At 45.1% G+C, this 16,317-nt stretch overlaps 1 protein-coding gene and 1 non-coding gene across 2 annotated transcripts in view; both read right to left on the bottom strand.

Moving 5' to 3' along the window:
- ZYG11B (zyg-11 family member B, cell cycle regulator) overlaps positions 1-4,132 on the bottom strand; it is a 94,520-nt gene extending 90,388 nt beyond the window's left edge. Inside the window, exon 1 of the mRNA XM_075556184.1 lies at positions 3,928-4,132. Coding sequence (XP_075412299.1) covers positions 3,928-3,930 — 3 coding nt within the window. The 5' untranslated portion in view covers positions 3,931-4,132. The remainder of the gene's footprint in view (positions 1-3,927) is intronic.
- Positions 2,035-2,198, bottom strand: LOC142438375 (U1 spliceosomal RNA). Its single transcript, XR_012782757.1, has one exon. It is a non-coding gene; the product is annotated as a U1 spliceosomal RNA (small nuclear RNA).
- Positions 4,133-16,317: the final 12,185 nt, after the last annotated feature.

Genomic DNA, 16,317 nt, shown 5'->3' with positions numbered 1-16,317 from the left:
TCAAGGACCTTCAAATACTATCCCTCCCTTTCAGAGCACAAAGCAGTGGTAGCCAGGAACCATCTAGTTCCTATGGCCTCAGAAATGTGGAGACTGATGCTCGCATGGTCCGCTAGCCCAGTGAACTAGTTGTTTTGATATGTCTTCGATTCTCATTGCTCTTCTTTCCTCTGGAAAAGGAGACAAAGAGTTGTACTTCAGATGGCCGTCTAATCATGTGATTTTCAAGACCCCAGTCTCTACACCCTAAGCAGGATGCAGAATGTGGCCTCTGTGGCCATCTTGTGCCAAATGACCTTGGTGACCCTGAGACAGAGGGCCATGTTTGTTTGTCACTCTAGTATCTAGAACATCATTTGACCCTTACAGTTGGTTAAAAAAAAAAAAATCCATATGGCAAAGATTTGCACAACCTGGAGGTGGAGACAAACATTACTCAATTAATTACAGCAAGAAATGTGAAACTGCCGCTGACATGGATGCTATGAAGAAAAGTTACATCATAGAAAAGGGATGTGATCGTGGTTTGTTTTTTCATGAGGGGAACAGGTAGGGCGGATAAGAGTTTCCCCGGAGTTCTCTGAGGTGGGAATGTCAAGATGTGTCCAAATTAAGCAAGCATGACAAAGTAGGACAATAGGTCATTTGAACACATGGTTTCTTCTATCAGGACTACTCTTTTCAGAACACAATTCCTGTCATTTAATATTCATTTCTCTTCTTGAAAGTAATATCCTTTGGTATGCCATTCCTACTATCCCATTCTGTGATCCTACAACACTTCCTTTTGTAGATGTTAACAATGGAAAATTACCCTTTTTGTATTGTTTTTATTGTCTGTACACATAACATACAAAAGGGCCAGGGGCACATCTGTTAAATGAAGGAAAAGGGTTATCTCTTACAGATCTGTCTTGGGAGAAATAATAGCCAGACTGTACTTAGAGCATGCTTTCGGGAGAAATCACTTCTGGAGAAATGCACAGCAGGCTTGGTAAAACAAACAGTGAAAAAAAGAGGGAAGATTCTCATTGAGATGGACTGATACAGTGGGGCAACGCTGAGCGCAAACACAGCACCCTTTGTGAGGAAGGCAGAGGACTGGGCTGTGTGTCGCTCTATTGTACCCACAGTCACTACGAGCCAGGCACAACTCCATACCACCTACCAACAGCAGCAGCACACCTCAGACCGGTGGTTTCAAAAGGGCGGTGTGCAAAGGCAGAAACATCACCTGGTCCTTACGAGAAATGCTAACTCACAGGTTCGACAGCCCAAAGGAAAAAACTCAAATCCTACAGATGAGAGACAGCAAACTCCTCAATGTGACTTTAACTTATGGTAATGTTTGAGAACCCCCTATGCAAAACACAGTGACAGTTTTAAAAATTGAAAAATGCAAATGCAATAATCAATTAAACATTTATTGAGTGGCTTCTGAACATACTGCACCAAAGGAGGAAAAAATCAGTCTCCATAGCTCAAAATAATCTAACACAGGGGGCTTCAAAAGTTTGTTTAAAATGGAATTTTTCCACAAACTTTTTGAAAACCCCTTATATTTACTTTCTCTTCCCTTCTCCGAAACTATACTCTTGTGTGTGTGTGTTTTAACAAGGAAAAGTCAAGTTGGTTGGAGACAAAATCAAAACTAGAATCATGCCGAATCATCTTTCCTGCCTTGTTTCCTACAATAGATCCATATTCCCACATCTCTTCCTAGTTGAGCGTAGCTCTACTTTCTGCACTACATCTTAATTCCTTCCTATCTACACTCAAAGGAAGCAAATGATCTACTCTACATCAATTCTACTTCACCTTCTGTGTCCACTTCAAATGACACTTTTTGATGCTAAATACCCCTTTAGTACTCATACATTCATTTTCAGTGGGAGGGCCTGCACTTCCATATATCTAGCACTTTTTTTTTCACTGTCCAACGTCTCCCTTCACCCACTTTTCTGTCTTCATTCTCAAAAGAAAGTCATTAACATCTTGCTAAATTTTCCTTTCTACCTTTTTTTTTTTTTTAAACAGGGGAGAGCGTGAACGCAGTCCCCCACTACCACAAATCATGCAGTCGAGTTTCCCACATTTGGGGAAATCGCAGGGGTCAGCACATCCGGAGTGCAATGGATAAGCCTCGCCCTGGGAAAACCACCTTCGTGATCATGGTATCTCCCCTGCCAGGTAAGTATCTCTACCTTTTCTATGTAGTCCATTCATTGCGTCAACTTTCTAAGATCATACTTGTCCGATGGTAAGATAAGATCATAAAGAGAATCACGGAAGCACTTACTTGGCCTTAGTACTGGGAACGAGAAATAATCGCAGCCTCAAAGAACTGCTTTCCACCATAGGGAACAGGTTCACACACACAGTCAGTCAATGAGTTGGGAGGTCGGGAGGATGACTGTGGGCAAACACCTGAATTTTAAATGCAGGGGCCAGTGACTTAGGGACAGTTGATTTCAGAAGAGATGATTTCAGAAGAAATCACATTCCTAAAAGATGAGGGGGAATAGAAACTGACTAACCTCTCAGGAGAACATGATTACCAGGACTTAAGTTTGGGCCAGAACGTCTCTTCCTTCCCAATCCAACCCAAACCCACTGCCATTGAGTCGACTCTAAATCATAGCGACCCAGTACAGGATTTCGGAGGCTGTAAACCTTTCTGGGAGCAGACAGCCTCATCTCTCTCCCTGAGAGTGGCTGGTAGGTTGAACTTCCAACATGGCTGTTAGCAGTCCAATGCCTAGTCCACAACGGGCCAGAATTTAGCCTGTTGCAGAGGAGAGGCCTTCAACAGTTTGTGGATATCATCTTTTCATTCCATTTTTCCACGAACTGTTGGAGGCCCCCTCGTATATGACGGAGCAACGCTGTCGGTAAATGTCCTACTCCAGTGCAAGTCAACTCAAGGCAAAACCAACTGAAGTCTCAATGGACTTAGAAACAGCGGGGGCAAAGCACTGCAGATGTAAGGTGCTCTCGCGCAAAAGCATTGGGGACAAAACACAAGCTTTGTTCTAAGAAATCCTCACGCCCGTAAGCAGTTACTGTCCACACTGCATTCTCCCCCCAAAGACGCTCAAAACTAAAACCTCTGTTCCCCTGTGGTGGGGTACCGGGCCGGTTCCTTCTGCCAGCAGCGTCTGCATGCCCCCCACACACACACACACACACTCCATCACGTTCACACCGCCCTCGGGATCACACTGACCGTGGATGGGTGGGTAATCAGGCTCGCAAGTTCTTGCCAACACCACCTCCAGCCTCCCCCTTTCGTTCCCCAAAATAAAAGAGCAGCAGCAGCCGCCCAATCGGCCCGCCTTACACCTCCCGAGCAGTTCTCCCTTCGTTCCCGCTGGGACCCCTGAAGCCCTTAAGGAAATGGGGACAGCTGTGAGCGCGGGGGCGACAGGACATCCGAGGCCGGGAGAGGAAACGTGAAAGGGTGAGGACCGACCGAGGGGCGAGGAGGTGGGAAGAGGAGCGGGGACGCAGGGGAGGGCGGTGGAGATCAATGAAGGCCGGTGAGGAGGGAGAGCAACCGGGCGCGAGAAAACCGGGAGCCCGAGAGCAGGAGAAAAGGGCAACATGGACGCGCAAAGGGAGCGGGGTAAAGGACGAGGAGGGGCGGCGAAGGGGAAGGCGAACGAGGCTGTCACTGGGGGAGCTACGGAAAGGTGTCACCAGGGGCGCGGGGCGTTTGCGAAGATGTCACCTGGAGGGGTTCGCCTCGGCAGGTGGAGCGGGGGCCCGGGGGGGGGGGGGAGCTGGGCACCCAGGGGGCGGTACGGAGGGCTAAGGTGTCGGCGCGGAGAGCACCGAGCTAGGGAGGGGCCGGTCCGCGGGGGCCGGGCGGCGGGCGGGCGGGCGGGCGGGCGGGCGGCCGCGGCTCGCCAGGCCTCGCTCCCTCACCATGGCTGCGCTGGCCTGCTCCTCGGGCGTGCAGCCGCGCTCCTGGCTCCGGCGGCGGGCCGGGCCCGAGCCCGCCCCGAGGCTGAGGCGGCGCGGCGGCTCCAGGAGGCTCGGACGAGCGGCGGCTCCGGGCTCGGCCCAGGCCACGGGGTCCTTCCCTCGAAGCTGGGAGAGCAGCCGCAGCTGCCGCAGCACTAGCCGGCGCCCTGACTCCGCCCCCGCGAGGCCCCGCCCCCGCCCGCGAGCCTGCGCTTGGCCCCGCCTCCGCCCTCAGTGCGCAGACTCAGCGAAGGTCCTGCGCGCCGGTCCGACCTCCGGCTGGGCAGGGCACCCGGGCCCAGAAAGGAGCCACGCCCCCTCAAGTCCTCCGCCCCTTAAATAGTCAGAGCTTTGCATATCACGTGACGGCAGAACCCCGCTCCCTCGCTGGTTTCAGGCCCCACTCCAGACCCCTGGGGCATGCTCGCTGGGTCTTTCAAATTTTAGGTCGCTGTCACTAATATGGTCATAATCTTTTTTTCTTTTAAAACAGTTTTATTGGTACGTAATCCATATATCTTACAACCCAGTGGTGCAATCGTGTCAAAGAGAGTGATACAATCGTTACCACAATTAATTTTAGAACGTTTTCTTCTTTCATGTGCTCATTGTCATTGTTCTCACACACGTTTTCCCCTTGGCCCTTTTCTTTAGTGGTCACCCTGCTTGGCCTCTCTCTCATGCTCACACCTTAGGTCTGACCATTACCAGTAATTGTCACCTCTCCAAGCATTTTAATGAGGAGAAAACCCAGAACAATCATTTTAATCACCCGACTCTCCCATCATCCCTGCTTAAACCCTATAAGACCGCGAAGGTCCAAACCCATGCGCTCTACAGCCTTTTCACGATCTACTCCTCACTACGCATAGCCTTACTTACTTTTCTCCCCAAACAGATTGGATTGGATTGTCTATCATGCAAACCGTTCCCATACGTTCATTTCTCTGCTCCTCTCGTGAAACTGCAAGGCGTTCTGAACCCGGAGCAAAGCAGAGCGTAGGGATTGGTGAGGAGTGGAGAAAGTCCCTGGAGAAGGACCTCATGTTTGGTAAAAGACAAAATGTTCGGACAGCAAGCGAAAAAGAGGAAGGTCCTTGACAAACTGGACAGACACAGTGGCTGCAACAATGGGCTCAGACATAAGATCAATTGTGAGGATGGCTCGGGCCTGGCCGGTGTTTCCTTCTGTGCTACACAGGGTCGCTATGAGTCAGAATCGATTTGATGGCACCTAACAACAACAACAAAGAAAGAATCAAAATCGTATCCACTAGGTCTCACTTTAAATTCAGCATCATTATTCTCGAAAGTCACCCCAAACCCATCGCCACCGAGGCCATTCTGAGTCACAGTGCCCCTATATGAGTGAGCAGAAGTTCCAAGATGATAATCCTTACGGTTGACTCCATGAGGAAGTTTGAACACAAATCTTTGCATCGTTAGTAGTTCAACAATGCTATTAGTCTGGTGGACGAGAGAAACAAATGCAGAGACACTCATACGTGTATAAGAAAGAGCCTTTGTGTAATATATGACAAAATCCTAATAATTTATGAGTTATGAAGGGTTCATAAGATAGGGGGCAGTGGGGAGGGAGGAGGAAATGAGCAGCAGATATTAAGGGCTCAAGTAGAAGGCAAATGTTTTGAGAATGATGATGGCAACAAATGTACATATGTTCTTGACATGATGGATGTATGAATGGATTGTGATAAGAATTGTATGAGCCCCCAATAAAATGATTAAATTTTAAAAAAAAGAGCTTTATATACAAGAGCAATTGAATATTGAGAAAACATCCCAGCCTACTCCAATTCAAGTTCGATATGTCCAACACCAATCTATAAAATCCTCTTCAGACTCATGCAATACATGCAATGATGCTGAATGCAGGAAGATCACAGGCCAGTGGGTGGAAAGTCTTGTAGAGCCAGTGGCGGTTGAAGCATCTTAGTGCTGGCAGGGGTCTCCACTTGGCTCCTCCAACTCCCAGGGCTCTGGCTTTTCAGCAAGTGTAGCTCCTTCAGGCTCGTTGTCAGGAATGTCTCACAGGGAGTGAGTGTGTGTCCTGCCTCCAGCGAGCTATTTATCTCCTTAGCGCCGCCAAATGAGGTCATCAAGCTGCGACCCGATTGACAGGCTACACTCCATCCCTTCACTCTTAAGTCTCAAATTGACAACAGATTATGTAACTACCACAATGTTTAAGCTACTGCACAACCAGGGCATCTTGCTGAAGAACAAAACAACCAAACCCACATCCAATGAGTTGATTCCAACTGGGGTTTCTGCAGCCTCAGAAGCAGAAAGCTTTCACCACTCCCCAAGCAGCAGCTGGTGGATTTGAACCTGGTGACGCGAATACGTCTAGGATAGTACCCCACCCCCAGTCATTAATTCCTGACTATACCACTACGCTTCTTCAGGTCCCTATGTTCTTCCACCCTTTTAAGACAACTCAAAAAAGCAAACTCACTGCCACTGAGTGGACTCACAGTGCAATAGCACAAGTTAGAACTGCCCCTGAGAGTTTCCAAGGCTGTAACTGTCTACAGGAGTAGAAAGCCCCATCTTTCCCACTCTGAGCAGTTGGTGGTTTCGAACTGCGGATCACAGCCCGAAGTGAATCTACGAAGTCACCAGGGGGTCTTTTAGATAATTAGACATGTCTTATCTCTTCAAAGCTCCAACATTTCATCCCTCATTCTTACTTCATTGATTATTTTGCTCTCAGTTTCTCTGAGAAAATTGAAACAAGTAACATCTACGAATTCCCGCCATTCACCACAGCTCTCAATCTACCTGAAACTCTGCTCAGGTACGTGTATTCTGTTTTCTTAATGACAAAGAATTGTGAAAGACCCAGTTTTTCCCCCGTTTTATTTTTTAATACAATTAAAAGTAATTATTGGAACACATGATAAAATGATCACTAGTCACAAAGGAAGTACAAAGTAGAACAACTATGAGGTACCAACTAACACCCTCAAAAATGCCCAATTCAAAAAATCAGGAAGCAACAAGTGTTGGAGGGGCTGTGATGAGGTAGGAACTTTCATCCACTGCTGGTGGACCTGTAGGTATATGTGGTCATTATGGAAATCAATTTATCTATGCCTAAAATATATAGAAATTGAGTTATCATATGACCCAGCAATACCCCTACTGGGCATATACCCAGAAGAGGCAAGAAACAGAACACAGCCAGACATCTGTGCTCCAATGTTCATCTTTGCGCTGTTCACAATTGCAAAGAATTGGAAACAACCTAAACTTCCATCAGCGAACAAATGGATTAAAAAACTTTGGTACATACATACAATGGAGTACTACATCTCCCTAAAAAGGGGGAACAGGGCACTAACCCACTAGTGGGGAGGTTATTGTTTATGTCTCCACAGGAAAGGGAGAGAGGAACCAGACCTTAACCTGATACGCCAAAGGGCAACATACCGACCAGCATGAAGAACAAACTAATAGAGAGGTCTGTGGGGCTGACCCCAACCCCAGCTATGTCAATCCCCTCCCCAGAAGATGGTACTACAGAGGACAGCACTGAAGATACAGGCCGGGGAGAGCGGCAGGTCTGCCCAGACCACACATGAGAGAGAGCGAGAACAAACTGCCTCCTGGCTCACCAAGCCCTGAGGACGACACTCCTGCTTGGAGCAGCCAAGGAGCAGTGAGGACCATAGGGCCAGGCCCACCGTGAAACATGACGTCCCCTCACTGACCCCTCACAGCACTGCAGGGGACAGCACTGGAGATACAGTGCTGGAATTGTGCTTGGTCTGACCCCACTGCACTGGGGTGAAACACAAAAGGTCACAACAGAGCAGCAAGGGGAACAAAGCAACAAAGTCCACGAGGAATTCCAAAAATGGACTTCAGACCCAGAGGGCAGGGCTTCGCACTTCATCATACTTGATCAGAAGACATAAGGGTCAGCAGAGGGACCTGGAACTATTTATATACCCCCTCCTTTATTTTCTTCCTCTTTTTTATGTCCATCTGTATAAGATAAGCAAGATAAACAATCCTTGAGGAGAAAACAACAGGACTGATAGTTGTGGGGGACAGAGGAGAGGGGGAATTGGGGAAAAGTGAGAGGGGAACCAACAAACTCAGGGACAAGAGAACAATAAGAAATCTAAAATCAATGGTGAGGAGGGTATAGAATGTGTGATGGGTTTGATCAAGGGCAATGTAGCCTAAAGGAATTACTGAGAACCATATGAAGGTCAAAAATGATAGTGGGACAAGAGGAAAGTAAAAGGAAATAGAGGAAACAACTAGGAAGCAAAAGACATGTATAGAGGTATTGATACAGTTATTGTACATATGTAAATATATTAATATATAAGGATAGGGGGATAATCCTTTGTACATATAATTATATGTTAAGTATTAAAGAAGCAGACAGACAATGGGGCCTCTACTCAAGTACTGCCTCAATGCAAGAACATTTTGTTCTAAGAACCTGACATTCTATGGCAATCTCTGCGGACAAAATAGGTGCATAAGCAAATGTGATGAAGAAAGCTGATGGTGCCTGGCTATTAAAAGATAGAGTGTCTGGGCTCTTAAAGGCTTGAAGTTAAACAAGTGGCCATCTAGCAGGGGAGCAACAAAGTGACATGGAAGAAGCACACCAGCCTGTGTGATCATGAAGTGTCAACAGGATCAGGTATCAGGCATCAGGGGCTCCAAAACAATCAAATGGATGGAAAGGAGGTGGGTCGGAGTGGAGACCCAAAACCCATCTGTAGACAATTGAACATCCCCTCACAGAAGGGTCACAAGGAAGGGATGAGACAGCCAGACTGCAGTATAGCATCGATGAAACACACAACATTCTTATAGTTCTTTAATGCTTCCTCCACACGCACCCTACTATCATGACCCCGGTTCTACCTTATAAACCTGGCTAGACCAGAACATGTACACTGGAACAGATAAGAGCTCTTGACACACAGAAAGCCAGGACAGCAAAACCTCTCAGGATCAGTAATGAGAACAGCAATACCATGAGGGTAGGGGGAAGGTGGGGGAATAAGGAGGAGAAAGGGGGAACTGATCACAAGGATTGAACCTATAACACCCACCCCTACACACACACCTGGATGAACAACAGAAATGTGGGTGAAGGGAGACAGTGGACGGTGTAAGATATGAACATAATAATTTATAACTTATCATGCATTCATGGAGGAGGAGAGGGAGGGGAAAAAGGAGCTGATATCAAGGGCTCAAGTAGAAAAAATATGATTTGAAAATGATGATGGCAACATATGTAAAAATGTGCTTGACACAATTGATGTATGGATTGCTATAAGAGCTGCAACAGTTCCTGATAAAATGATTTATAGATAATAATAATAATAATTGGAAAAACAAAAATTCAAGCCCAGGCTTAAAAAATTAGTTTTATTGGCACATAACTCATATACCATACAATACAATAGTTTTAATATATTTAAAAGATTTGGCAATCATAACTACAAACAATTTTAGAACATTTTCTCAACTCCTACATCCATGACTAGCTCTCCATTACTTCCCAAGGCTTCCCTGCCATAGCTCTTCCCCACACGCTGCTACAGCACGCATATCTTCAGGGAGCTCCTCAGGAGAAGTCCAGGCTTGTTATTGTTAGCGCCAATAATTTTCCCCACTACAAATCGCTATAAACAATTTCAAGACCTTCCTTCGATTTTTGCCTCAGACCAGTGACAGTTTATGGCAGGGAAAGTAGTTCCCATTTAGCCAAAAGAACACTGTCTGGGGTAATGCACTTCCCGACTACCATCCAGTTGATGTGGACTCACAGTGACCCTGGAAGGGCAGGATAGAACTGCCCCTGTGGGGTCCCAAGACCGTAACTCTTTTTTTTTTTCACTGTTTATTTTTTTTTAATTTTATTAGGGGCTCATACAACTCTTATCACAATCCATACATATACATACATCAATTGTATAAAGCACATCTGTGCATTCTTTGCCCTAATCATTTTCTTTTTTCCCCTTTTCTTTTTTTACATTTTATTAGGGGCTCATACAACTCTTATCACAATCCATACATATACATACATCAATTGTATAAAGCACATCTGCACATTCCCTGCCCCAATCATTCTCAAAGCATTTGCTCTCCACTTAAGCCCTTTGCATCAGGTCCTCTTTTTTTTTCCCCTCTCTCCCCGCTCCCCCCTCCCTCATGTGCCCTTGGTAATTTATACATTGTTATTTTGTCATATCTTGCCCTATCCAGAGTATCCCTTCCCCCCCTTCTCTGCCGTCCATCTCCCAGGACCGTAACTCTTTACAAGAATAGAAAAACTGGTATTTCTCCTGCAGAACTAGCTAGTGGTTTAAAACTGTTTCCCTTTATTGCTTGTCTTAAGCAGCCATCTAAATGAGGTGTTATCTAAGTCCACGTGGGAGGAGCACACCAACACAGATATTCCATGGATTATAAAACAATACAATTTTCAGAGGAGAAAATTGTATTAGAATCTAAATTCTGAGTACCCAGTATGCAAAAGACTGTGGATGACGGTGAAAGCCCCAATTCCATTTGCAGAGTCCCCAAGCAGAGTAAGCCTCCATTGAAACCCCCGCGACCATTGACCAGAAATGTGAGTCGTCTAGCTCCCAGACGAACTGCATTGGAGAGTGGATTCCTGCAGATACGGTTAGGTTAAAATTTAACATCCTATCTAGTATTTTCCCTTCGGATCCACTTTTAGTTTTTCATTTTTACTCTGCTTTCTCTTGACTGAGATTTTCCGTGTTTTATTTTGTCGTCTTTGTTGTGGTTTTGATGTGATTTTCTTTATATGAAGTGCAGAATAGGTGATCCATAGAGCAGTCGCTAGATTCATACCAGAGAGTTCATTTGGAAATCAATCGTCAGCTCGCCTCACATGGAATCCTAATGGCCACCCCTAAGAAGGGTTATGATCACATCTGACAGATGGGAAAACACAGACTCAGAGAAAGGAAACTTCCCAAGTTCACCATAGAAGAGTTAAGTCTGACTCAGCGCTCATACTGAAATATCACAGAACCTTGGCAAGGACTGGGCTTTATCTCACGGAAAGAAAGGACCAGATGGACAGGAAGTCTTTCTGAGAACACAGAATTATGATAACCCAACCGCAAAGTTGGAGAGTCTTATCAGAATCACTTGGAGAGCTTGTCAAACCAGTTTGCTAGGCTTCACCCCAAGTGTTTCTGATCCACAGGGTTGGGGGTGGGGCACCAAAGTTTGCATTATTAGAAAACTTTCAGGAGATTCTGATGGGGATGCTGATGTTGCTGGTAGAGGCGGACACTCAGAGAGCCAATATGCTACGATATTCTTTCCTCTATCAAATGCCAGAGAGCAAGATGGGATGATATGAGCGGAAACACAGAAAGGTTTGCCATCCCTGTATACCTAAGCCTTGGTATTTTCACTTTCTGCGTATGCAGGGAAAGCTGGACAGTGAAAAAGGTAGTCAGAAGGAGGTGTTGGCCAAGAACATTGATTATCCAACGGCCACCAGAAGAACAAACAAATCTATGTTAGAAGAACAGCTAGAATGCTGCTAAGAACCAGGTGCCGAGACTTTGTCTCAAGGACTCTGGATGTCCCCAGGAAGGATACTAGATAAAGTAGAGGCTCAGTGAAAAAGAAGAAGGCTCTCAGTGAGGTGGGCCAACCCCGTGGCTACAACGGCAGACTTGAACACGGCGGGATGAAGAAGACGGGGCAAGACTAGGCAATGTTCCGTCGTGTTAGAACTGACTCAGCAGAACCTAAAAACAAGGCTGCTTCGAAGGCACAAGTGTACTCTCTCAGAATGAGACCATGGGTCATTGGCATATCAGGAGTCAAGAAGGGTTGGAGTCTAGTCCCTGACTTCCACATGGGGGAGGTAGGATTTGACGACATTTAAAAGATCCTTGGGAACCCTAGAAGCTCAGATATTGGGTAGTCTTTCTTCTCTGTGAGCCTTTTGAAAAAGCATCTGTACAATGTCTAGAGAGTTGAAGGTTGGTTAAAAGGGGTACAATCCAAGGTCCCTGCTGGTTTTGATACTCTGACTTTGTACTTGCCTAGCCAGAGTGGTAGTTTCTCCACGTACCTGTGTCTCCAGGCTGAACAGAACATAACTATTATCTAACATGAGCTACGGGCACGCTGCAAATGAGTGTGTGTCTGGGAAGACCTCTTCACATGACAGCTCCCAATGGCCTCGTGGGAGAGGAGTGAGAACTCTTTAACTGTGGAAGCGGAAACTGTGCCTCCAGAGAAGAGACTTAAGTTAATTAAGTCTGTTCTCTTGTCTTGATTAAAAAGGAAGAATGGACAAGGAGTTTTGTATAGAGAGGAACCAAATTCTTTGACACAAAGAAAACCTTTTTAGCTCACTAAGCAGGCTGCAGCAAAAGTCTCCCTAAGATATCATTTTACTAAGCGCTGGCTAAAGGAACCCTTGCAGTGTGTGTGGTACGCTGCAGGTTGGGTGGTGAAATAAGGCCAGTGTTTCAATGGCGGTGCAATGGTTAAAGTGCTCGGCTCCCAATCAGAATGTTGGTGGTGGCATCTTAGAGGGTAATTTCTGTGTTGGAATCAACTGTATGGCAGTGGGTTTGTTTGGGTCTTCTATTAAAAACTATAAATGCTTCTCTTTCTAATGAAAAGCGATAATATCAACTCCTAAAACTGAAAAAAATGTAGTTCAGAAAACGGTATCAAGGCATAAAATATGTTTATGGTGAGAAAGAGCATTCATGTGGGAAATACGCCTGCAACTATTCATTTAATTGAAATGACCTTTTTATTGTTTTCTTTTCCTTTTCTTCGTTTTTCCAACACACAGTGAAATCTCTGGAGATAAAAAAGCCAATTAGCAGCTCATTCTTCTCCCTCACTTTCCCACCTTCAAAGTGGCTTGTTTTAGAATATAGGCACCTCTATTTCCAATTCAACTATTAATATAAGATTGTTTCCACTGAACAAGGAATCAACACCTTGAGACACAGAACTGGGAACTTGGGACAAAGACTGGTGCTGCAAGCTGCTCAAAGGTGTGGAGGAGGGGAGAGAGAACTGTGTGCAGGGGGGGGGGGGGACGGGTACGGGGGCAGTAGATGAACCACTGGTCTGAAGGGGTTTTCTCAGGGCCTTTGTTTAAATCAGGTTCTCCCCCTCAGTAATCATATTCAGTGAAGATTTGGCACCTGAAATCTTTATTCTATTACAAGAATTGTCAAGATCTGGTCCCCAGATCAATAGCATAAGCATCCCTGGAAACTTTTTAGAAATGCAACCTTTTTGGACACCAAGCCCTGCAGAATCAGTAGCCCTGAGGGCGGGCCAGTCCAGCAACCAGTGATTTAACAAAGCTTTCAGGTGACTCTAATACAGACTCAAACTTGAGAGCCACTGGGCTATTCCAATCCTACAAGTATTTGGGTTACTTCAAGATTCACCTCAATGACCCATCCAGTCTCCTTCATGTCCTCTGTTCTAACGACCTTCCTTTCTACTTTCTTTTTTCTTTCTAAAAATTTTTAAATCGTTTTATTAGGGGCTCATACAACTCTTATCACAATCCATACCTACATCAATTGTATAAAGCACGTTTGTACATTTGTTGCCCTCATCATTCTCAAAACATTTGCTCTCCACTTAAGCCCCTGGCATCAGCTCCTCATATTTCCCCTCCCTCTCCGTTCCCCGCTCCTTCATGAACGCCTAATAATTTATAAGTTATTGTTTTGTCACATCTTTCCCTGTCCGACGGCTCTCTTCATCCACTTTTCTGTTGTCCATCCACCAGGGAGGAGGTCACATGTAGATCCTTGTAATCGCTTCCCTCTTTCCAACCCACCCTCATTCTACCCTCCCAGTATCGCCCCTCACACCCCTGGTCCTGAAGGGATCATCTGCTCTGGATTCCCTATATTTCCAGTGTACATCCTCTGGTCTAGCCAGACTTGAAAGGTAGAATTGGAATCATGATAGTGTGGGAGCGGGGAGGAAGCATTTAGGAACTAGAGGAAAGTTGTATGTTTCATTATTGCTACATCGCACCCTGACTGGCTCGTCTCCTTCCCGAGACCCTTCTGTAAGGGGATATCCAGTGGCCTACAGATGGGCTTTGGGTCTCCACTCCGCACTCTCCCCCTCATTCACTCTGGTAAGATTTTTTTATTCTGATGATGCCTGATCCCTGATCCCTTCGACACCTCGTGATCACACAGGCTGGTGTGCTTCTTCCATGTGGACTTTGTTGCTTCTGAGCTAGATGGCCGCTTGTTTACCTTCAAGCCTTTATGACCCCAGATGCTATATCTTTTGATAGCCGGGCACCATCAGCTTCCTTTGCCACCTTTCCACTTTCACAAGCTGCTCCCACACCGCATACTGGGCCCTTGTCAGAATTCAAAATTACTTCATGTCTGAAGTCTGAAAACACCTTACACATGGATTGAGTTCTTTTATCTTTATCTTCATACGCTTTATAGTTTTCTGAATGGTGATAAACTCTCTCATGTTTTCGGTGTACCCAAGATTTTCTCTTTCCCCTGAATTTCAGACCTGCGTTCCCAAGGCAAAAACAGACACTGCTTAGAAACCCTAGTGGTGTCTCATATCACAGATCTAAAGATGAACCCCCATGTTTCTAAAAACTTCTTTATCCTGTATTCCCCATCGCAGGACTAAATACCCATGGATACATTATGTTCTTTTTATTTAAAACTTTGTTCTTTTTATTTAAACTTTGCTCTTTTTATTTAAAACTTTAAAAATTGTGAATTGGGTGAAGGTTAACAGAACAGGGCATCAGTTTTACATTCAACAATTCTACGTATTTTGTTTCAACTCATCCATTAAGATCTCTTCAATGTATGCCACATCCTCCCTGCATTTCCTGTTTCCCTGCATTTCCTGTTTCCATTCCTCAGTCTTTCTTTGCCCTCTGAACTTGGGTCCATGCTGTCCTTTTAATCTTAAATGGCTGGTTCTTCTAACATGGGGGTGAGTTCAGCTCCAGAGACGAAGAGCGCATAAGGCCATAATCTTCAAGGTGCCCGTCGTCTCTGTCTGGCCAGCAAACCCAGTCTCTCTTATGATTCTTAATTCTCTTGCACATTTTTATCACTCTCGATCCGGAGTTTTCTAAAGCGATCTAGTTCTTCCTGTCTCGGGGCTGTGGAAACTGATGCTTCTGTGGCCTATTAGTTCACTGGACTAATCATTTCCTGCTGTCTTTGCTTTTCATCCCATTTCTTTCCTCGGGATGAGGAGAGACCACTAGTTGCACCTTAGATGCCCACTCATGAGCTTTCAAGACCCCAGTTGCTATTTACCAAATTAGCATGTAAGGTATTGTTTGATTAATTGACCGTGGTGTCCCCCAAGACTATGCCCCAGATGCCCTAGGCTCAGTGACACATTCTCTCAAGGTTTGGGGTAAGTCTTAGAACTTTCCATAACTTTACTCCCTATATGTTCCACCATAGTTATGAATATATGTGCAGCCAATGTAAATACATATAAATATTAGGGATTTTGTCTTGACACCCTCCTCTCCTTCACTCCTTACAACCAAGCAATCACTCCAATTCTGCCAATTTTACCTCAAGCACATCATATGGAAATTACTAATTTAGGTTACCAAACAGCGTGCATTGGAGAGACGACTAAAGGAGATCAAAATGATAAACCTGACTTGAACAGTTAAAACTTTGTCAGTCGATCTCCCCTCTGATGCATGTTGGGCCTGATCTGGTTTTCAGCATTTTCTGTGCTTTTTGTTTTGGCTTATTTGTTTTGTTTTTCATATTGGGATTTATTCAGGTGTCTTTTGTCATTGGGGCAATTCTCTTGAATTTTTGTTAAATGTTGTTCTGTTTTCAGTATATGAAATTCAGGATTAACGCACCTATAGAGACAAAAACTAGAATAAGGGTTCCTAAGGGGTAGTGGGGATGGAGGGTTAAAGGGGAGCTGATATTAAGGAGTTCAAGAAGGAAGAGAATGTTTTGCAACTGTGGAAACAATTGTACAATACTGCTTGATGGGATTGAACTATGGAACAATATGATATCTGTATTAGCTCCCAATAAAATGGTTTTGGAAAAATATATATATATATTGTTTTTAAAACACAATGTGGGAGGAGGAAGCAATATGGAAATAGCTTGAAAAAGGAGATTACCGATTTATTCAACAGATGTTGAGGTACTGCAAAGCCCTTCCCAAAGAAGAATTTCTTTGGGTCATTTCTCAAATCTATTCCTCCTCCTTACTATGCTATCCCTCTCAAGAGTAACACGTTAAACTTAATAT

The sequence above is a fragment of the Tenrec ecaudatus genome, chromosome 1 (genome assembly GCF_050624435.1).
Source record: "Tenrec ecaudatus isolate mTenEca1 chromosome 1, mTenEca1.hap1, whole genome shotgun sequence".
NCBI classification, from domain to species: Eukaryota; Metazoa; Chordata; class Mammalia; order Afrosoricida; family Tenrecidae; genus Tenrec; species Tenrec ecaudatus.
Note: the sequence above shows the minus strand (reverse complement) of the source record. Positions and strands in the feature narration are given on the sequence as shown.